Source organism: Ischnura elegans, chromosome 1 (genome assembly GCF_921293095.1).
Source record: "Ischnura elegans chromosome 1, ioIscEleg1.1, whole genome shotgun sequence".
NCBI lineage: Eukaryota > Metazoa > Arthropoda > Insecta > Odonata > Coenagrionidae > Ischnura > Ischnura elegans.
In genome coordinates, this window is record NC_060246.1 from 98,390,141 (window position 1) to 98,414,366 (window position 24,226).

Here is a 24,226-nt window from a genome sequence, read left to right on the forward strand (position 1 = left end):
ACACGGCGACAACGGGAACCAGAATGACGTCACACGGGCTTTTCCCGGCATTCATACTTTGCCGTCGCGTTTTCGCGCGCTTGAAAATTTTCACTTTTCATTTAATCGCGAAAAATAGATATCGTCATTTAAAAATCTAAGAGCGTGAAATGCGTACTCCAGGAGAAATAATCTTTCGATTTAGGCAATAAAAAAATAAAGGAAACCACACTATTTATTAATCTCGTACCCACTACTTATTCTGCTGGGTATTCCATACCCCCACACACTCCGGTATTGGTTGCACCTAAATATGACAAGGCTAACACGTTAAATTCTCACTTCGAAAGTGTATACACTAACGACTATACTGAATTTAATTAAGGCATTCCATGTACTGAAGAAACCCATTGGCGTAACTAGGAATATGCTTTGGGGGGATGAAGGGGTCTGGGGGACCCCAACCCGACCTCGAGGCAACGCTTATACGCCACTGGAGGAACCGATGGAAACAACAACTCTTTACAACGCGATGGGATGACAAAACAACTAAAATTGATAAGAATAGTAAATCTCCGGGTCCGGGTTACCTCTAGACTGGAAAATTGCAAGCGTTACACCGATTTTCAAAAAGGAAAAAAGTTTCAGGAAATTATCTTCCAATTTCATTAACATCAATTATAGGCAGGATACTCGAGCATATCGTCGTTAGGAATATAATATGACTTTCTTGGAGAGTCGTAACTTCCTCCATGGCTGTCAGCACGGCTTCCGAGAGGGTAAATCATGCGTAACACAGCCCAAGCTCTTCCTCCACGACGTTCTCAGATATGGTGAATCGAAAAGACAAGTTAACGTATTATTTCTAGATTTTAAGAAAGCTTTCGACACGATACCTCACATCAAACTTAAATAAAAATTACTGTGATTATATGATTAAACGAAACAGTAGTGAACTGGGTGAGCGACTTTCTTAGCGATCGTAAACAAAAAGTAGTTATTGACAGAATTAGCTCTGATGTAGTTAAAGTGACATCAGGTGTCCCACGAGGAAGCGTAATCGGCCCCCTTTTGTTCATTTTATATTTTAATGACCTCTATATTAATATATTTCAGCAGAAAAATAAGTTTATTGGCTAACGACGCTGTCATCTATCGCGACCTTAGTGATAGATAACTCTTGACTTTGAAATTCTATCATCGGATTCAAACAATGTTCATTTGCGGAGCCTATTTTACTTAATTGGATTAATATTGCTTATAGAACAGTGTGAGGATTAATAAAATATCCTCATAAGGCCGTAAAAATCACCATTTTGAACCATTCATCCTAATTATTTTCCGGCGGAAGGCCTCCGTACCTCCCGCTTACCCTGGCGGGTATGAAATACCTCCAAGCCCCCCAGTATTAGTAGCGCCTAAAACTAGCCTTAAATCCTGGCTACGCCCCTGGGATCTGGTGCAGAAAGACTTAATCCGTGAACTGAATGAAATACAAAGGAAAGCTGCGCGATTCGTCAAAAACTACTACAGTCCTACAGACAGCGTTACCCAGTAGTTAAGCGAATTAGACTGGGAACCGCTGGACTCGAAAGTTGCTCGATAGGCTTAGATTGCTTGGGAATAGATATCTTTGGAAGGATCCGGGTTTTATCCCGGGTCCGTCAGAAGCGATAAATTAAGAGAGATATTAGACCGAACGGATAGATAAGCGAATTCGTTTTTCTCGTTAATGAGCAGTAACTCGGCAAAATCTTTAGGGAATGACCATTAAATATTATATTTTTCGAACTTTGATCCTCCCCCCCAAAATTGCATTTGAGCGAGGGTCAGGGGTTTTCGTGGAGGTCTGAAAAATTTCAGGCCTTATTTTTGATCGGTCCCGCAACTTTTTTCATTGGGCCAGATGGATTTGAAAAAAATCGATTTTTGCGATCCGCCCTAGTGTACAGATTTCTGATTTGTCGAATACTGGTGTACTTGATTTCTCCCGAAAATCACGGTGAGACCTTTTGAAATCACCGTATAAACATTCTCATCTGGCAACCGATGCTATGCGGTCGTCTCATCTTGTTACTACCTGGCTATATAGATCTCCCAAATTACTAGGAGAGGCCTTCTTACGAAACAATTGAGGTCCCTGTGCTGTAACACTCCTTGTATTTTATTCTCGCCGGGTAGATACACTTTCTTTTATGAAGAAAAATGATTGTGCTTTTATATTTCGGGGGGCGGACGCCCCGGACCACCCCCCTGGTTACGCCACTGCCTCAGATCTCGCACACTTTCCGCCTCCAGGACGTCAGTTTTGCTCTAAAAAGGGCATATTTGAAATTGACTATTAGTGTCGTATGGTATGTCAGGAGCTATCTTCTTAAATGGTTTCATTAGAATTTGTTTACGTTTTTCCCCGCCTTCTGCAGCTGTTGACTGCCCACTGAACGGCTGGGTTATCGTCCCTCCCCTAAACGGCTGGCTATTCATAATGCACACCCGCTCCGCTCATTCTCTTTTCGCTGAGCACCACGCCAGCAAAAAGCAAACAAAGCATTGGGACGGAGGGTGAGAAGTAGTCCACCACAGCAACAGCTCAAGTCAAGTTGGGCAACTTACAGGGATACCATCTCGTAGTGGAGATAAAAGAAGCCAAGGACCTCACTAGACTTTGCAGCGGGTAATCGTAGCGGTGCTCGGCCGCTTTAGCGGCTACGTCATCATCTGATGACGTATCTAGCAGTAGTGAAGTTTCTGGATACGGCTCTAGTCCTTCGCCGACAACGGCTGAAGTCAAGCGGGGCAACTTACAGGGATACCCCTGCTCATGTTTTTTCTCGCAGTGTGATTCAAGCCTCAAATTTCACCGTATTTTTTCCCCCACATACACTCTAAATACGGCAACTTCGAAGCCGGCTCTGAGAGTCGTATAATGTTTCAGGATGTTTCCTCGCAGACAGTAAGAACGCCACAGCTTCGTGGGTTTAGCACTGCAGTCTTCGATCCTCTCATTTCTAAATTGAGTACATTGATGTTAATATCGACAAAAAAATTATGTTGCTGCATATTTATTTGGATTTTATGTAAAACTGAAGGTTAATTTGATGCTATTTTCACAGCAGTAAATCTATGAAGTGACTACTTATTAATGTGTTAGTGAAATATGGTTGCACTAATGCCATTTCGACGTAATAAATTTACCTACACGCTGATTTTAAGTTGCCTATTGTCTGCTTTCTGCGTTGAAATGTACTTACCTTTTAAAAGGAGAAAAAAATCTGACATAAGGCTGTACTTAGTAAGAATAACCTCTGAAAGGTCCACTTATTTCAAAATAGTACCAAGGACCACTACTGCATAAAAACATCCTTTGTTTGGCAAGCCACCAAGCATAGTGTGCTTTTTTTCTATACTCTTTCCACCTACCCTAATTGAAGTAAAAAACATAAGGTTGGACCGCCACTGAACATTTCATTTTCCACAGAGCTTCTTATCTACCCTGATTGAATTCGACAACAGTGTGTCACTTTCAATGAGGCAGAGCCAACTATTTATTGCATATGTCGTTGTTTAGCTGCCATGGATAACAAAAATACCTAGTTTTTACTCATTCATAGCATTGGTAACTTACCTCAATATTGTAAAGGTAAACAAATTGTCATAAGCAATGGTTACTTAAGTATATAAAAGTTACAGGAACCAAGAGCAGGTGTCTTCAAGATGATTTTTTTCCTTATTGGATGATCAAAAGAACAACATTGCCACTATATCAAACAAGATTAGCATTAATGCACACCAACAGTCATATCTAACCAGTAACTTATCATGTGTAAGGGCAAATAACGGAAGATGAACCTAGAAGCAGTATTTTTGGGATATTTTTTGTTAATTATAAAGTTGATCAATCAACTGAAATTCTGTATTTCTTTTGCAGGAAAATTGTTATAAGCAATTGTTAGTTAAGCGTATCGAAGTGCTAAAAAGGAATAGGAACCAAGAACCCGGATCTGGAACCAGTGCCTTTGAGATGATTTTTCTCCTACCCAGAGGAGCACAAGGTTCAAACTCCATACCATTATTTTAGTAGACTCTCATTGGTCCCAGTTACTGTTCTGACCTCAAGAACCGTTGAAACCGAGAACAAAAACAACCCATTCCTATTCATAAGTTACATGTAAAAAAGACCTCATCAGTTTTAACTCAATTATATTTCCTTACACAAAAAAAGTGTTAGCATATATGTACTTACATCACTTGGTTTTTTTTGCTCATCAATCTCCCTCGCAGCTTAATTCCAATCCATGAGCAAATGCGTGATATTTAAAATAAAGCAATGCAAGGTACAAATACTATTTAGCAACAGCTAATTCCATCAAAATCTGTCTCTCTTGATGGCATAGATCAACAATAACACTAACTAAAAAATAAAGAGCCCTGCATTAGTATTAAAATAGGGGAACTATATTTTGACATTGGGCCACAGCTTCAAATTATCATGGTTTGTGTTGCAGGCAATAACCTCTTTCATTAGGATCTATCTTTACTTTAAGTATTACATATCTAAGTATAAGAGTTAATAATGGCACATGCCGCATTAAACTGTTACAAGGACAATGAATTGCTGACTCCTGGTTGATAATTTTACTCAGTAATGGACACCATTTCTGGCAAGTACATATTAAAGAAGTAGAGCAATTTCAAATGCATCATTTGAATGTTTTACTGCAAGGCTGCAATGAAATTCAAAAATTTTCCAAATCAAAGTTTAAGGAAATAATGCGGCAATGATGGAATTATAGTAAATCTCGAATAGGTGTGATGCTGGTGAGTGCCTTACAGGCTGGATTTAACGTCATTAAACTATTAAGGATTGCTTTAGCCAATTTCATGAGCATATTTTGATCAGATTATTAGTCCTGGATATACAGATATATTTAAAGATTGTAGATAAATTTTTCCACCGATCATTGTCTCCTTCAATACAAGAGATGTCTAAGATAATATAAAACATTCCTTGTCAGCAAGTGAAGAAAATAATTACATTTTGCCGAGGGAATTCTTATGGAAAAAATAATTCTTGTGTACCCTTGCATTAAAATGGGATAATCCTGGTGCCTTAGCATTCGATTTTATTTTTATCAAGATCGCAGAAAACATACAAGGAGGGTGAAACTCACACTTAGCATCATACACTGTTAATTGCCTAAATTGTACTCAGAATATCAGTAAAAAAATTCTGGGTTAGATGGTGAGTTCATGAACACAGCGGAAAAATATAGATAATTGAAAAAAAGGAATTTTTGAAATAAAAATAAACTAACCATTTTAAATAAAAATACTTCTCCAGACAAGCATTACCTGAGATATAATTTGCCTAAAAAATTTCTTCTGAAAGGTCGAAAAAACTTCAAAATACAGCATTTGAAAAATGATTCCTATGAGCAAGTAAAAACCTAGCTCTCCATCACACAAGAAGAAAATTTGGAAAGGAGAGAAGTAAGCCTTTCCAAGCCTATACCAGGTGCAGGGTACTATAATAAACAAGAAAATCTGAATATAACCAATGAAACAACATAAAATTTGTGGTAAAATAAAATGATATACTTTGTGTACATCAAAATGCTCTCAGAGACAGAAAAGTAAGTTATGACAACAAAACTTACTGTCAAACAGTATATATTTGAAAAAGCAACAAAATTGATTCCACTATGCTTTCGATGATGATACTGATTCATACCCAAGGATTACCTTGAAAATATCTAAAATCATGACTCATATGAAGGTCACATTCACAGCATTTGTAAGCAAATGTTCACTTTTTCCAAGTACTATCATTTCATCCATATCAAACATCCTTACTTGCACTTCAATCATGCTTAGCACCCAAAAAAAATGCATTCTGCAAAAATTATGATGGAAGTCTTCCACTTGATCTATGTCTCCTCTCCGGCACCCATGCTCAATTTTTTCTTCTTTTTCTTCTTTTCACTGCCCATGGCGGCTGCTGCCTCTTCCTCACCCAACTCCTCCACTTGGAACTCACCTGACTTCTTTTTCTTCTTCTTCTTCCCGGATACTATAATGAGAAACATGTGGTTAGAGGGGGTTATTGCAGCACTGACTAGACATTGTCAAATTTCATGGATCCGCTTTGATCATGTTATTAGCATTACAAAATATACATAATCCTAAGCATCACACACTACAGTATCCCAAATTGTACTCAGGACAGCATTAAAAAATTCTGGCTTTGGTAGATTCATTTAGAGGAGAATCTGACAAATCCTACAGACAGATAAAATGACATAATTTGGAGTGCATCAACTAACTTAGCTGACTGGAAGTAAGTTAAAGAAAACCATCAGGAAATCCAAAGTGGGATTCTGTAACATGGAGCACTGAAGAAAGGACAACGGCTTTCTCACAGCATTTTTCTCCAACTAACTTCTTCTGGTAATCTCCAACTTGATGGAGATTTCTCCAGCTCCCAAATGGATGAGGCAGTAGAGCAGAGTCAGGGTTCCCACTCTACTTGAATAATGAAATTCACGGCTTTTTCCAGGTTTTCACGGTTATTTTTCAGATTTTTCACGGTTTTTTTCAGGTTTTCACGGTCTCAATTTCGCTAAATTCACGGTCCGTTAATAAGCCAACAATAAGAAAATCACTGGCCGTGTATCAACAGAAAATTAACGTACGCGACAAACGCCGTGAATGTTAACGCCGCTATGAAAAGTGATATCTGTTATGACGTGATCTATCGTTTGCAAAATTCAGGCCCGACAAAAGGACCAGCCCAACCGCGCTCTTGCCTGGACGCCGAATACCCTTCGGACCTTCTTCCGTCCGGACACCCGAGGTCCTTTTTTAATTCCTCGCCGAGAGATTGTTTTTTGCGCACGTTGTTATTACTGCACAGTAGCCGAATTTCCCCCACCCCAATCTTTCTTATTTAACGGAAAATATTTTATGAAAATTGTTTATAGAACATAATAAATCGAAAAACAATTTCATACACCGTATTAGCTCAAATCTAAGACGAACACCATTCTAAGACTACCCTCCTTTTTTGGAACTCCACTAGGGGAAAATTTTTTTTCCTAATAACGATACGATAATAAAATGAATGCGGAAAAACAATCAATGCTTTATTTTTTTGCTAGGTTGCCTATGTCCCAGGAAACGCAGGATTTTTGACGAATAATTAAGATATTCATTAAAGGTTTCAAACAATATTTTAGATAATAACAGGAATAGTAGTACTTTATCAAGACACAAAGGTCATATTGTTGATTCGACCCATATCTCTTTCAAAATTCTGAAGGAAAACGCCACCTCACTAAAAAAAGTTTGCTCTCCACTCGGCATTTATACTGCTATTATGGATTTCAGTCTGATGTAAAAATTCATATCCATCAAACACCATTTCCAGTACATGTATTCACGAAAGCAATGTGCATGTTGTGCCTAAAACAACCGCATTCGCAGGCGCAGTGACTGGTTGCGAGATGGATGACGAAGGCCAAAAATAGTCTATTACTTGAATTGTTCCTGTCTAATGAATATATTTTTAATATAATTCAGGTAGTGTTGTGTTACTTTCCCACGGCACTGAGCTTCTCCCAATGGTAGTTCCATCCCTTGGGAAGATTCCAACTATGTGCTTGTCGTTATTAGCCATAAATGACACATTGTATTTATTTCGTCTCATTTTCGTCAAACGATGGATGCGGGAAAATTATGCGTCGGAACCGCAATCTTCAAACGATCAACGCGAGAAACGATACTTCGGGGAACGATAGATGCGGGAAAAAATTACATTGTCTATAAGGAACTTTATTTGGGACCAGAAACGGCGAACGATCAATGCGGGAACGATAGATCGAGGTTCCACCGTATAACTTTTCTTTTGAAAGCGGCAGTGTAATGACTTCTTTTCTCTGCTATCGTAATACTCTGAAACCAAAACTGAATCGATTTCTCTAATCAGAGGCAAATCATGTTCCCTTCATACTTTTGCTCTGGAAAAAATGGAACGACTTTTGTAGCAGTTTATATCGCGACGGCATTGAGGCTTTAACGTTACAATCCTAGGCGGATCTAGGGAGGGGCACGGGGGCACATACCCCCCAGACACTTAAAAAATATGCATTATTTTGAATACGGTCACATTATCATTGCGCTCGTTTTGTATCATGAGGTATCCTTGTGCCCCCCCCAGAACAAAATCCTGGATACGGCTTTGCTTGTGCTCCCCCACTCCTCAGAAAGAAATCCTGGATCCGCCTCTGGTTAAAATTTAGGTAAATTGTAATCAATCATTCAAAATTTTGTAAGTTGATCAAGCTCTAACTTGAATGGAGCCGAACCCAGGGTAAAGCAGGCGATCTCGCGGACACGGCAGAAGTGCACCCGGCGATTGATTGGCACGCACGCTTTACCTGCTGCCTAAAATGGCAATAGTTTTTCACTTAAACACAAAATTAAATAATCTAAATTACTGTTCAGGTATTTTTGACGTTGATTTTTCGTTGTATAGCTATATATATTAGGTGACAAACTCTGGTATCCATAATTTTTTCTGACGAAAATTATGCAACCCGATTGACGTCGAGAATTTTGCATTCGATTGTAAGACGAACCCTCTTTTCTGCAGGAGTTAGGAGGAAAAAAAACCTTGTCTTAGATAGGTGCAAATAGGTAAATTATAATTCACTTGGTTTGAAATATATAAAGACATAATAAATACCTGCTGAAACATGTTATTTTCACTTTCACTTTACTTTATTACTCGTCAAATATTTCCACACAAACTTTCCGGTTGCGACGTAAAACTGGCAAGTCCCTGGTCGACGCATGCGAAAATCGTGTAATGCTGTGTTGCCATAAGCGGAAATCTTCTCTCGCTTTCAGGCCGCAACGCGCGAGAATTAGTTACGTCGCGCCGAAAGCTCGCTGTCGCCCGGTTCAAACTCAGGGAGCGTAGTGTCCACAGCACATAGCAGGTTGTCAAGGTTAGCGGTTTTCCAATCAGAGGATTGAGGGTGTTGAATAAACGTTCAAATTTTTCGACACAAATGCCATCTAGATTTAGTTTCGAAAGTGGTCGCTGCAGCCAGTGGGAAGCCTAATTGGATGGAAGGGGGACTAACCAGTGACCGAGGGAGGGGAAACCAAGCCAGTCGAGGAAAGTAAACAAGCTGATGAGAAGTGGTGTCATATTTCAGGAGGGGGGGAGAGAAAAGGCCTGCCCTGGGGAAAGATGTTTTTTTTTTCTGCAGGCAACATTGGTTCCCACGCTTTTCTGACCCATGCGAAGATGCTCGCCACAATGAATAGAAGTGTGCTGGCTACGAACGAAGTTGAAAATTTCTGGGAAGGTATTATTATCAAGATTGAGAGATTTTTAAGGTTTAAGGACGAAATTCACGGCTTTTTCCAGGTTTTTTCACGGTAGACGAAATTCACGGCTAATTCACGGTTTTAAGGTTTTCACGGTTGAGTGGGAACCCGGAGAGTATAAAAAGCTTTTTGAGCAAATCCTCAAAAATTCGATGTTACCGAGAAAACCATTAGAATTATTTGTTTTTAAGTTTTTTTTTGTGATCATAGAGTTAGCCAGTGTTACCACTGTTGCTAACGGCTTTCGGGAGCAGCTGCGTGTTTCACTTTGTGGTGCAAGCTTTCGCGTCCATTACAGGGCGCATCGTCAGGCGATGAATTCATCACCTGATGATGTACCATCTAATGAACGCGAAAGCCTGCACGACAAAGCGCAACACGCAGCTTATCCCGAAAGCTGTAAGCAACAATGCCTCTCGCTGCGAAAACCTACGTTCCAAGTGTTACCATTGATTGCATAATTATACTTGATGATTAAGGAAATAAATCTGCAGCCACAGACTTTAAATTTTTATACATGCAACATTCAGTAGAAGGAGAATCACAGGACCACTGAAATCAGGGCTGGGTTGATATAAGATCAATTTATATTATTTGTATCAGTACACAACAATCCAGAAGAATATTAACAATACATAAATATTTTTAAAAACTGTTCAATTAGGCACCCAAATTTGAAAAAAAAAACAGTCAAAAACCAGACGTTATTTTGAGTGCCAACCCTGTCAAAGATACACCACCTTTTATAAGGGTCTAAAAACTGGGTTCTCATGATCATCTTATTGTTAGTGAATAAAATTGGTGAACCTATGACAGTGAAACAAATGTCACTTAAACCACCTAACATACAACAAAATATGCTTCTGAATAATGCATGTTTTATCAATGCACAATATTTTCCGGATGTCTACCAAGGGGAGTGTCTGAAATCCAGGTCTCTGAATTCATTCAAACTTTGTAGTGCTATAACTCAGTGGGTGCTGCCCCCAAATCAATCCTACCCCCATATATGATATAATTGTGTGAAAAATGGGAAAACATCATATGCTGCACGTGAATTAAAAAGTAATATTTTCATAAATGGAAACCCAGAAAAAAACATGGAAATAATAGTGAATCATATGTTTCTATTAAAAAATGGAAATAAATGATGAAAAACTGTGTTGCAGATCAGGCTCGATCTGGGGACATGGGCGTGGCAATCGAACGCCATACCCACTGGACTACAGCAAGCTATAGCATATGATTGTTCTGAATAGTTACAAAATTTGACCTGTAAATATTTAAAGTTGTTTTTGCTTAAATTGTAGGTTATGTAACTTTATACGGGCAGCACCCAATGGACTATCACACCAGCAAGTTTGATTGAATTCTGGGACCCAAATTTTGGACACTCTCCTTGCTAAACTCAAGTTGCTTTAATTTTGTAGCAGCCAATGGATCAGGAGAGATCTAAATACACAAACAAATAAACCTACCAGTTGCTTGATGCAAAATGAGAATAATAATGGTTAATATTTATAATTTATTCTGATCAAAACACCCAATTTCCCAGTTACTCACCGGATGTTTCATCCTCTGCTTCGCCTGTCTCCCCTTTCACCTTCAACTTCTTCGCTGAGAACACCTCACTGGAATCTGAAAGGATAGTTTAACGCATTATTAATTATATCTAAAATCCCATAAGGTTAATGAGTATTTTGAATGAATACCTAGGACTTTGTTTTTCCACAGAACTTTTGCTTAATCACAACCATAGTTTCAACAGTCTGTGGAAAATAAAGTTTAAGTTAATCATTCAAAATGTTCAGCTACTTCCACAAAGTTTGCCAGAAACCACCAACTTTATGAGTGTTATTTAATGTACAGTACATCTGAATGAGAAAAGTCTGCTTCCAAAAAATAATCTCCAATCCAAATTTAAAAAGCAAATTTAGCTAGTCAATACTTAAACAGTATTCATCACCAAGGATACTTAGACAGCAAATGGATTTGAAAAGAGATAGCCTAGGTTTAATCTCAAATATGAAAGAATAAAATATATTTAACAGATTAATTCTCTCTAAGGGTGTTCAGGACTAACCTTCAGGATCTTCCACCTCTTCCTTAACTTTCTTCTTCTTTTTCTTTACGGGAGTCGCCTCATCTAGAAAGAAACCATAACAAGAATTATAATGCATATGAATATATTCAGGAGATGAATTGGTGCCATTTAAACATATCAAAGCCACAGAAAAGAAAAATAAAATTCATGCTGGACAAAATACATACATGAAACAGGTTCCAGCACCTCACACAAACTGAATTAAGACCATTTTTACAAAAATTAATGCCACACTTTTATCCAAGCTGAAACACCAATTACCTTGTAAAAATGTTTTCTATGCTTTACTATTTGTAAGCACCCAACATTTCGTTGTACAAAAAGATTCATCATGGCAAAATTTATGCATCATGAATTCTGTAATTTTGGCATGATATGCTACGCTAAATAAACTAGTTTTTAACTTTTTCATAAGTGCTTATTTATCTGCATTAAGGTGTAGATAAATATTTCATAATCAAATTTCCAAAGCAAGCCCTAAGTATTACTTTAACCACCTTTCCTAAAAATGAAATACTACACAATAATATCATAGAAAACAATTTTACTTACCACCTTCCTGCTCCTCAATTTCAGCTTTTATTTTCTTCTTCTTTTCAGATGAAGGTTCTACAAAGATATCAAGAAAATTCATTGAAAAACTTATTGCAAAAATTCACTGACTAATTACTTATATTTAACTCTGTTTAAATTAAGAAAACTAATTATATTCAATTTAAAAAAGAGAGAATTGCCACAGATGGAGGTACAGTAAAACTTTGATTTTACGCAGTTGGAGGGACCGAAATATGGGCACTGTGTAAAATCAAAGTGTGTAAAATCAAGAGTTGGTATTGAGGAGAAGTATAGTTTTCAGGATAACTCTTGCTCATTATTTTTAGAACCCCTTTTAGAAATTTTTAGAACACTTTTGTATAGTTCTGATTTGAGCCAGAACCGGATCCAGAAAAAGTCTCATTATGTGTGGCTTTATGGTAAAAGAGCATGAATTCCTTTTCAGTCGTATCAGATATATGTTTCCTGGATTAAATTATACTCATTTGGAGGCAAGAAAATGAAGCCTAATAATCTTATTTACTCACAAGCAACACCACAGATGACGTGTTACCTTGAGAAAAACAACGTTGCATTCCAGAACAATGTTTCCCATGGTAGAATTGCTAGAATTTCTGGCGCTAAGATTACATCTGTTACCCAGGAGAAATGTCGCAATGGTGATACTAAATGCTCGCAGAGAAGCTAATTTTCGAAAATATTCTCATTAAAAGCAGTTTTCAGGAAATCCATTTAACCACCTGCAGACAAACAAAGATTGGAGATTGAAGAAATGAGATATCTGAGGATAGTCATCCAAATTAACCCCAGTAACAGAGAGCAAAATTGTGCTAATACATCACAAAGGCTTTACACCCTGTGGGCCTGGGTTTAAGTCCTGGCAGTAGCAGAAACTTATCAGAGATGGCCCTATCCCTACTTGAGAGTAATGTGGAGGGCACTTCCAGTGCACCACTCTGTCCAGCAGATGAGACGTTAAGCCCTCGTCCCTTTAAGGCCTATCATTACAACCTGGCTAATGCCAATATAGGGTTCCTATCCCCCCAGCCCTTACTTCATGGCTCTAATGACCCCAGCTATCAGTTACCTCCTTCCAAATAGCATACCAAAGATAATACGTAGCACATAGGACCCGGGATATTAGGAAAATCAGATTTTTCCGGTGTTTAGATCACTTTTTTAAAGTGAGCTATTTAAATAACCGCGCAACTACCGTCATGCCGCCAGTGATGAATAAAAAAATTATTAATAGTCCGGAACAATCTTCCTTCTTTTTAATTTTTACGTATTAAAAAACCATTTTCCCATGAAAATTTAGTATAAGTAGATAGAATCTACCGGGTATAGCTCCTCTGTCGGCATTCTTCCGCGAATTCAGCGCCGGGACCTTCGGCTCACAAGCCGTGTGACTCATCTTAACGTAATATTTTGCTTCCCCATAGCTGATAACAACACCGGACACTTTTTGTATTTCGATTTAATGGTACTAAGCCATTCCTGAGTTTAAAGGGACTGCCTTATCACTCACGTCTTGATTTGACTTCAATGATTGTATGACGATTGTCGACGCGAGTTATTCTCCGAGGGCATAAACTCCCGTTCCGTTAAAAATAAACGCTTGCCACCTAGCGGAGTTAAGCTAATATCTATTGAAGTTCCAACAATGTTTCATTTAAACCCACTGAAAATGAGATACAAGTTGAATCAGCTCTAACAAGCACGCCGCGCAATCAACTTTCCATCGCCTCCATTCGTCCCGCAGATGTGGGGTTAGCCCGCGGAATGAGACGTATGCTTTTACCATCGTGTTGAATCACCATCGACTTACGTCCATACTAGAAGTACGACTATCTTTTTTGGATCACCTTGGAAGCCAAAATGTTGGCACGGGAGGATTTTTAACGGCTAATTTTGCCGTTATATTTCGCTGGGGCGAAGGAAAACATCCCGGTCAAGGCGAATGATTTTTTCTCTGTGGAGTTATCGCACAATTTGTGCATTGCGGGTGACTCACGTAAAGTTATTACCGTGGCTAGTCCCGGTATACTTAAATTCGTTCTTGTATTCATTTTTGTAACTCATTTAGACGAATAAATAACCTAACTTCATATTGCTCTAGTCGGGTTTTTCAAAACAAGTCGAAAGACAACTGCGTAAAATCAAGATAAGCGGCCTCTTTGGGGCTGGGGTTATGCTGCGCAAAATCGAAAAAACTGCGTAAAATCAAGAAAAGATGTAAAATCGAAGTTTCGCCATTGGAATTCCCTATGCTTTCCGGCCGGACTTGAGTGTCGCTGCGTAAAAACGAGACTTGATGTAAAATCAAAGTGCGTAAAATCGAAGTTTTACTGTATTGTTAGATGGTCAGCTCATAGCGAGGGTAAAAAGTACCACGTTAATAGGTTAAGATATTGATGATTCCCTGAACTGGGAGACCCATACCAATGCCTTATGCTCCACTCTGGCTAAAAGTGGATATGTTATCAGGAATCCTGTGGATATTGTTGATTTAAATGTGCTAAAAACGGTCCACTATGGTTATGTTCAATCCTATTAGTCACATGATTTCTGCAAAATTGCATAATATCCGAGACTAAGGGGACATGGCGCACTTTAGGGGTGGGAGAGAAGGAAAGGTCTTTGCTGAGAAGGGAAGTTCTTCTTTGTTTAAAAAGACAGATTAATCACTGGGATGGTTTCATTTTGACACACCTCATGGCTTTGGGACTGGGGGCGTCGGAATTTTTCTCTCTCTGGCTGTCACCTAGGTGGAGACTAAAGTTGCTGTGGAGGAGGAGGATTAAATAAGGTGGCTAAATCAGGTCTGTAGAGATGTAGAGGAGGTGGGGAGGGAATGACCACAGCTACATTGACTGGTAAAGACAACCCGACTCGAAAATGAGACACATTGGGAGGAGAGCTTTTTTAGAGATTTAGTTTGGCGGAGTTCCAATGAACGGTGGGATGCATGGAGTATTTCATTTATATTAGGGAGTATTATTTAAGAGTTTTTTTGTAAGTCTTTGGCCAGCTAGTGTACCTGATAGTAGCTGCCATCTGGTGGCTATTAAGAATTTTTTTTCCATTGTAAATCACCTTGTCAATATTTCAATTTTAACCAAATGTAAGAGCTGCTAACTCTTAACAACATCAAAATTTGGTCAAAATCAGTCAACAAATTCCCCCAGGGTCGATTTAAATCCCAGGGGATGTGAATGGGTTAAGTCAAAACGATGCTCCAACAAGAGCAAATTTCAATTATAATTTCTTGTAAAGAAAAGCTATTATACCACAAATCAGTTTCAGGAGGAATTTGTTTAACACAGAAGTGCATGATTCCAAATGAGTATGTATTTTTTGTATTGACTTGTCCTATATTTTACAATGTTAAGTCCTTGGAGCAATAAAAATTATTATTGTTATGACAACTCGAAATGATAACTTACGAGCTGCTTCTTCCTCTTCTGCTTCAGTTTTAATTTTTTTCTTTTTCTTCTTTTCAGAAGTGGGTTCTGCGAATAGAAAAAAACAGAAAATATTTAGAAACGTGTTTAAAAAAGAAAAAATATAAATAATGTGATTTTAATGGTATGAATGCCACAATGCTTCACTAGTAACGGACAATTATCTTCCTGCTTTCTAAAATAATTGATACATATATTCTATATAGAATGTTACCAAACTCATCTCACTGATACACAAGACTCCTATTTTTGCACTCCAGAATTTAATGTTTCACAGCTTTTTGTAGTTCTTTTAGGACCTTCACAGTTACACTCCACTCACCCTCAAACACTTCATCTCCTTCCTCCTCTTGAGGCTCAGTCTTAATTTTCTTCTTTTTCTTAGGAGGCATTGCCCCTGCAAAACAATAAGATTTAAAAGAAGGAAGTAAAAAAATACTCAAATAGAAAAATTGATGAATTTTTGTAAGGAATATGACTGACCTTCGGTTTCACCAATTTCTTCAATCAGGACCTTTTTAGGAGTATCTTCTTCACGTTTTCTTTTTGTAGGGAGAGTCGTATCAGCAGCAGCAGGAAATTGTCTCACCTCACTGAAATATTAACAACATATGAAAAACATCCAAAACAAAACATCATTAATTATTTATTATGCATTTAAATGACTCACCAATGAGAAAAAAATGCCTAGCAACAATGTTTTGTAGGTGTTCAGCCATAAGCTCAATAAAGAAGGGGAAGCTTCAAAAACAAAATTTCAGGGTCAAACGAATTGTTCACAACAGAATATGTACTGAGATATGAAGTGAAACACTTTGCACTTTCCACATAAAAAATTTATTACACTAGAGTCGACATGTTTCGCAGTCTTGATAATGCTGCAGTGCAGCGAAACATGTCGACTCTAGTGTAATAAATTTTTTATGTGGAAAGTGCAAAGTGTTTCACTTCATATCTCATAATGGATCTCCACAAAGTATCTGCCTCATCCATCCAATTAAGAATATGTACTGTTGACTGAAACAAATTAACGCAATGGGAAGAAGAGGAAGATTATCATGATGTGAACTATTCTATTTTTTCACTGAACTTCACCCCTTTTCAATGTAGCTCCTACTCTTTCACAGACTGAAGGCCACACTTGTTCTCGAAATAAGTTCAACACCTCGTTTTGATTATATACTTTTGGAAAGCATTATGAAATAAAATGAGCATCAAATTAAAAAGGTATGTGTGTAACTGCACTTTACTTCTTACATATAACCATCTTCCTGCTTTACTAAAATATCAAGGATATCATCATAAAACATTCATCAGTTTTTCAACTTCATGGTTATGCATCTTATTTCCAGCATTAAATTGATTCTCAATTGACATTGATTCAAGTTTCATCTAAAAAAGAAAATATTTTTTTCAAGCATTCAGCTAAGTTGATGGAGATTCTACAAGATGGTTGCAATGCTCAACCATTGTGCTGATCAAAACTGACTTACCTATTTATATGGGTCTGGAGTGTAAAAATTGAACAAGGTTGGACCTTGAATGGCTATTGGCATAACTTAAAAATTTTTCTAAATTTTTGGTGATTCAGACCTAACAACTTGGCCATGACTAAGGTAAGGAGAAAATAACATTCTATTTTGACATTATACAGCAGCAGCTCAATATCCTTCAGTCATACATTTTCTACGAAACATCCACACGCTGCAAAATGGAATTTGTGATATGAATCTGTAAAATTATGTCGGATGATGTTTATCAGCAGAGAAAGAATATTCTCACTAAAGAATAGAAGAAATGCAGGAAAAAACACTGCTGCATACTGCAATAGTCCCCTATAACTTCGTCACAGCTGGAACAGATTGCGAGATCCTAAGTCCACATACAGTGGAATCCCGGTATAGCGAGTACGACATTTTGTGATAATTGCATTAGAGCAAGTGATAGTCTTCGTATAGCCAAATGGCCTACATTTTACATGTAAAATAAATGGGATGTAGCAAGGCCAAAAAGTTCCTTTCACAATATACACTCGTATTCACGACAGATATCTCTCAAGTTATAGGCAGTGTACCATCAAGAGGTCTATGAGTAACAGAAAAAAATATGGATAGAGCAAGGCCAAGAAGTCTCTGCTACACTATGTACTCAGTATAGTGACACATCTCTCTTTAGATCTGTGCATAATTAATAATCTTGATAGTTATCAGGGAGCATCTTGGATGCAATACACGTAACCATGCTGATTAAATCACTATGCATAACTCAACTGAATGAATTTACACCTTGCAGGTATAGAAACCATTAAAGATCCATAACATTAAAACGAATGAAGCTTCGAGTGGCAAGAAGACTTGGTCTGAGTGTCCCCATGAAAGATAAATATTCTTAATTGTTCAAGTAGTCTAAACCTCGAGCCTCCAGCATACCCAGTCTAATTTGTTTAACATCTGCCTAATGCTTACTGTACACCCCTTGCAGGTTTTGATGAATTACAGCTTTCCTTTGATTAAAAAAAAAAATCACTGATTACGTCTATCTGCACTCTATTCCAAATGCTTGTTGCACATTCAAGTTGTGGGTGGATTAGGGCAAAATATCACCTCTCTACCACTTTTTCATCTAAAATATTTGACAAATACCAGCCCAGGGCTCTCCTGCAAATATTTGTTATCTGTGTCAGCCACAAAAGGTTCGAAGTTATCATCACTCCCAAATCTTAATCCCACTTAATCTGTCACCTTCATGTAAATTGAGGATCCAAAACATTCGGAATTTGAGGATCGTTTTCACATTTTCATCGCATTCTTCCTCTTCAATATACTCTTACACTAAAAAAATTTTATGTTTAGAATAACTTAGGGTGCAGAGTGAAAATATTGCTACCCTCATATGTTCTGAAAATCTTGCATACTTGCATTTTCTAGAATTTGAATTTCAAACACCTACCAACAACACTTCTACAAGCACTAGCTTATCTAAAGCCTTCAAATAATGTCTATTTTTTCAATTACCTCTTTGAGTAGTATTTTTCAAAAGCAGATTTAGCCTTCCCAGTGCCACTTATTCGCTTCAAGCTGCCCTCTTCCAGAATTCTCAGCCTTGCCTCCAACTTTGCCTTGTGCTCAGCCCCCAACTCAAAATTGTTTCCAGATCCTGGCTCATCATCTCCAAGGGCATCCACACGGCAAGCCAATGCTGCCTTAGCAGCCAACATTCTTGACATCTATGAAAAAAACCATCAATGAAAACATAAAGTTTACTGCACAACCACGAAAATACAGAGGGAGTCTGCCTTTTATAAGGTTTCACTACACATTAAATTCACCTTCTACAGCTTAAACCAAAACCAGACAAAAATTTGTATGCACAAAAATGAATACCTGGTACCCTCCAAGAACTGGAATATATATACAAATCAAATTTCCTTACAAAAGAAAAAGCAATACCTCAACAAATGTGTGATATATCAAGTTAGGAAAAATCACAACTCAAATTGGGAAGCATCACAGCTTTGCTTTCTATAATTAACAGCGAAGTTGTGATGTTTCCCAACTGAAAATGGAATTCTATAAGGATAAGGCCTCAAAAATTCAGTGCATCAAGTGTAATATAGTAAAACTGAGAAAGCAATACCAACCTTCCCCTTATTTTTGGCACTGGACTGCCCAACTAGCTGAGAATGATACAGAAGTCCATACTTGGGTGTGTCTCGCTTTGTCTTCAATGCTCGAAACAAGGCCTTCTCAGCACCTAATATTTGCACTGTGGATGCTGGATGCTTTGCAAGGTTCAGAAGAGACCCTGAAGAAATAATGAGAGAACAACTGGTAATCATACTTATTACAGTTTTTACCTATAGTATATATATAACTATGCGATAAATTTAATGTAAATAGCATGAATATTCATGCAAAAATATCAATACAATAATGATTTAAATGATTAATTTTTACCAGCATGAGAGATTAGCCTTGCTCCAACCAGATCACCAACTAAAACTGTAAGATTAGGTGCAACAGCCATCATTCGAGACTTTAAATATTCATAAAGCTGGGTGCGGTAATCAGATATCTCCAAAACCTAATTTACGAGAAAAATAACCCAATTAAGACCATTCTTCAAATTGCAATGCATAGATATACGAAATAATCCAAGCTACACACCTGATCACATAACATTTGAATATTCAAAATATCATTTTCCGTAATTTCTGTGCCCATTGATATTTCTGCAGCTTCTTTTACCTTTTCCTCTACCTCCTCAGGAAGGATATCGGAGAGATCAGTGTTCATGGTGTTTTCTCTGGTTCCTGTAATCAATTGTGAAATAATATTTTTATTGAATTCAATATGAATTCCTCACTACTTCAAACTAAGACTTGATCAAATAAAACCTTATAACCCAAAGCTATATATACAGCAATCAATTGTTTACCTACCAATCAATTTTACTGTCTTCACAAAGGCAGTGTGGTCAGTAATTATCTTTCCCAGTTCTGGAAAATGCCAACCATACCATTCTCTACACCTCATTATGTAGTTATTCAATTCTTTATCTAAATCGTCCAATAGACAAACTGCTTGGACTATCATTGTGTCTATTTTGTCTGGGCTAAATTTAAGCTTGTACCTCGATAAACTGAAAAATAAAGATATTCTCAGAATTAAATAGAAAATAGGAAATGTGTAACTACAACTTAAAAGTGAGTAACTTCCACAACTAAGAGATTAAACGTGACCGGCTTCACTCTATATCTGACAATACAGTAAAAATCTAAGTCAGTTTCATACTGAGGGAAGTGGAAGGTATTGTGCACTTCAATTCCAAAATAATTGATAGCTTACTAAAAATGAAATGCTTACCTGTGAGCAAGACCAAGAGCCATTGCAGCCATTTCCTTTTTGGGAAGACCTGATATGAGTGCATCAGTTTGAGATCTGATGCACCTCATAAGTTCTTGAACAGCAGTATTAGACAGACATTGTATATTCAATTTCTCTTTAATAACACCTCCCAACTTAGCATCAGCAACTAGCAGCTGCTCCTGAGCTTCTTGAGCAATGACTTTCTTTAGACTTTTCTTCAAAATTTTTGACAGCTTCCCCTCAACAGCTGCTGTGGCAGCAGACAATGCCTCGGTGGTATCATTGAACTTCTGAAAATGCTTCAGCTTCACTCTGGAATTAAAAATGATACAAAATAATAAGTTTTATAAAGTGAAAACAAAAGTGTAGAACATCACCCTAGGGTTTCACTTTTCACTATTCCTGCAATGGTTATACTCTTTGGATTCCAATTCCGAAGAGAGTAAAGAACTTTCTCATTTTTCTGTGAAATTTCAAGAAAATATTTGGCAAGAGATCGACAGCGCTAACCCTCCCCTACCTTTTGCATGTGAATTAGTAGGAAAACAAGTATTGCCTGTTCTGTGTATAGATGATCCCTTGGCATATTTTGAGTTATTTTTTAATGATGAAATAATTTCAATTATAGGGACTGAGACAAACTGCTACACAGCAGTTTCTTGCTCGTGAGAAAGAGAAAATTATGAAGCAAAAAAAAATCACGCTTCCAAAATGGGGTCCCCACAATGCTTGGGGAAATAAAGAGTATCTAGGTTTACTGATGTTGATGGGGATAATTTAGAAACCAAGCCTCAGAATGTATTATAGCAGAAAGCATTTATTAGAGACTCCATTTTTTCCCAATGTAATGAGTGAGCAAAGATTTTCATTGCTCAGCAGATTTCTCCATTTTGTAGATAATACCAATGAGGAAGTTGTAAAATAGGATCCAAAACTATACAAAATTTTACCAATTAGTGAATATTTGAAAAATATGTTCCAAAAAGTGCATGTACTAGGTAAGGAAATCAGAGTAGATGAATTATTATTATTGTGAAAGGTAAGACTGCTGTGAAAACAGTATATTCCCATAAAAGCATCCCGGTTTGGGATAAAATTGTTTAGATAAAACTTTGTGACTCTGCAGGGTATTTATGGACTTTTATTATTTACTGTGGCTTAGGGATAAAATTGGGCTGTGAATCACTAAGGACAAAGATCTTTTTTTCAACGAAAGTTGTTCTAAGTTTGAGTGAGAAACTAATCAACTCGGGTAGATGTGTTTATATGGACAATTTTTACAGTAGTCCCAATTTTTTCCAAAGGTTAGTTCAGAGGACAACAGTTGCTGTTGGAACCGTGAAAATCACACATAAATGTATGCCAGTAAACCCCAAAAAGAAACTAAAGAAAGGAGTTGATAGTGCAAAGTGTGGGAAATTGGTTGCTTTGAAGTGGAAGGATAAATATGATGCTGTATTGCATATGACTACGAAACATTCAGACCATATGCAACCCGTAAGTCAAAAGGGCAGGCTAGAATGTGTAAATAAACCTGTGTATGTTATAGAATATAATAAATACATATATGGGGGTGTAGATTTAAAAGATCAACTTTCAGAATTGTTCTCGCTGGAAAGAAAAAAGACATAAGTGTGTAACAGGAAATTATTCAATCACTTAGTTAATAGGGCTGTGTTAAATGTGTAGTCTATACCGTAAGGCTGGTAATAACAAAGATCACCTAGCATTCAGAATAAGCTTAGTGAACAAAATAATAGCCAAGTATCATGGACAGAATTTACTACAGCACAAAGGACGGCCCTCGGATATTGATACAGAATGCACCTGATTGACCGGGCAGGATTTTGTTCATCAAAACCCACAAACTGAGACATTAACGATTGGAAGAAGAAAGTGTGTTGTGTGCACAAAAAACAGAAAGAGAAAAGAGACAAGATATAGATGCAAACACTGCCCAGGAACTTAGAACCCTGTTTTGAGCAGTATCACACAAAGGTCAACTAATAACCACTGGCTAAGAGGAGCAGGAAAAAGTAAACGGCTCTGAAAATTGTAAGTACGTATTCATAATTGTAAAATTTAAACAATTGTTTAGAGAATATATATTTTTGGAAATGAAAATCCAAATTAAAGCACCCTGGGCTGTTTAAAAACCTACGACTACAGCACTGTATAGGAACAGAATACAGAGGTCACACATGCTGCGTCACTCACACTTAAAGAGGTTAATAGAGGAAAAAAAAGATTGCAGAGAGGAACACTGTGCACAACCAGCTTCATTTTGCTTAGCCTAGTGCAGGAGTTGCTGACAACTGGCACTATGTTCCTACAGTGGCATGCACAGCAATTGTTATGCCATGCAGAGCTACAAGGATTCAAAAGACAATGGGATGTGTAGGCACTTGAGTCGAGCATTTACACTCTTAATCCATCACCTATGGTACACCCGATTGTGAATGACGTTTCTTTCAAACTTGCTATCTGCCCACACATTACGTTTCCCACGCACCCATAAAAAGTTCCCCCACTAATTGCAAGTACTTCAGTTTTTTTCCTGGTTAAGAATAATTGCCCACCAAGGTATTGAACACAGTCTAAGATATGACAACTTAAACAAGACTTACGTTTGGAACCGATCAATCCAGGCAAGCGCTTCAACTGTGAAGGAGGCTCACCCTTCCAATTTATGACCATCGCATTTAATTCTGAACTCATCCTTCGAAGTGCGACCAATAATGATTATGGGTGCATATAAATTATGGAAAACACTGGGAAAATTTATGCAATAAGGAATAAATTGCCTGGTGGATTATTATGTACACGTCATCAAAAGTTACAGATTGAAAGGATAATTATTTCACTAATCATAATAAACTCGATAAACCAGCCGTGAAGATAAGATGTACAGTAACCACTTAAAATCGCGTCATTCCCGTGACATTACCGCAAAACTGAAGCTTTTTTTACTGCTCATGACAAGAAAACTTTAGAAAATGAAATCAAAATATTAAATCCACAGAAGAAATGAAGCACGGCATCAAGGGATTTCTTGACCTGAAAACCTTTGCGGCTACTGACACTAGCGAAAACAAACGATTGTTGTCCTGAGAGAAACAACGGTCAGTAGTTCACGGAAATTGATATCGGTATATTGGTCCCGTTCAGCATATACTACCGTCGAGTGGCAGGTTTCACTACCCTACTCGACAGTCGCCAACCAACGATATAAAAAATCTACGTATATATCTATAAATCATCATGTTAACTAATCTAAGAGCAACCATAACAGTACAGCGAAAATTTCCTTCAGTTTGTTTGGGCCGTATTCGACCCTTGAAAAGATTTATCGCGGCAACATCTAAAGGCAGTCTGACGTCCATTTCCATAACAAGGCATAGGTGCATTAAATCCTATGATATAGAATTAAAACACTAAAAGTCGCCATTCCAACAAAAAATACAGTCGTTGAATTTGGTGTAAGCAATTCAAAAAGGCTGTAATCGTTCTAAAAGGCAAACATAAGCTCCAACTGTTTCAGCGACAGACAAAATACTCACACTTTACTGGCTGCATCCGGAGTTTCGAAGTCCTTGAACAAATTCTCAGTCTCCTGTAATTTGCTGTCATCCAAAAGCTGGAAATAATAGCGTTATGCATTAACTCATTCATTATTTCTCGGACACGTTGTGAGAGTGATGACGGTTGCGAAGATACAACAATACACAAGATTCTTGTTTACCTTGAAAAAAGCATAACCAGCCGGAGTTTCAAACAACACCAACATGTTGCAGTAGAAATAAGTAACTTTTCCTCACAAAAATTCACTATTTTTCACTCATTTCATACAAACAGAACAC

The 24,226-nt window shown here is 37.6% G+C and overlaps 1 protein-coding gene across 1 annotated transcript; it reads right to left on the reverse strand.

The window, feature by feature from the left end:
- Positions 1 to 5,079: 5,079 nt before the first annotated feature.
- LOC124167037 (nucleolar protein 58) lies at positions 5,080 to 24,216 on the reverse strand. The gene is made up of 15 exons (XM_046544812.1): positions 24,109 to 24,216; positions 23,927 to 24,003; positions 20,364 to 20,678; positions 19,940 to 20,139; positions 19,665 to 19,810; positions 19,455 to 19,581; positions 19,139 to 19,302; positions 18,513 to 18,724; positions 15,982 to 16,091; positions 15,821 to 15,895; positions 15,481 to 15,546; positions 12,032 to 12,088; positions 11,459 to 11,521; positions 10,939 to 11,013; positions 5,080 to 6,049 (listed from the first exon to the last, which is right to left on the reverse strand). The coding sequence occupies exons 1-15, from the start codon at positions 24,151 to 24,153 to the stop codon at positions 5,907 to 5,909; spliced, it is 1,875 nt and encodes a 624-aa protein (XP_046400768.1). The 5' UTR covers positions 24,154 to 24,216; the 3' UTR covers positions 5,080 to 5,906.
- Positions 24,217 to 24,226: the final 10 nt, after the last annotated feature.

What these genes read in the sequence shown, in the direction of transcription:
- LOC124167037 (XM_046544812.1), bottom strand. Translation starts at nt 24,153, where the DNA reads ATGTTGGTGTTGTTTGAAACTCCGGCTGGTTATGCTTTTTTCAAG. An exon ending in GCTCTTGGTCTTGCTCACAG is followed by an intron (nt 20,140 to 20,363) that starts GTAAGCATTTCA and finishes TTTATTTTTCAG; the next exon opens with TTTATCGAGGTACAAGCTTA. An exon ending in AATTGAGGAGCAGGAAGGTG is followed by an intron (nt 11,522 to 12,031) that starts GTAAGTAAAATT and finishes GTTTCTTTCTAG; the next exon opens with ATGAGGCGACTCCCGTAAAG.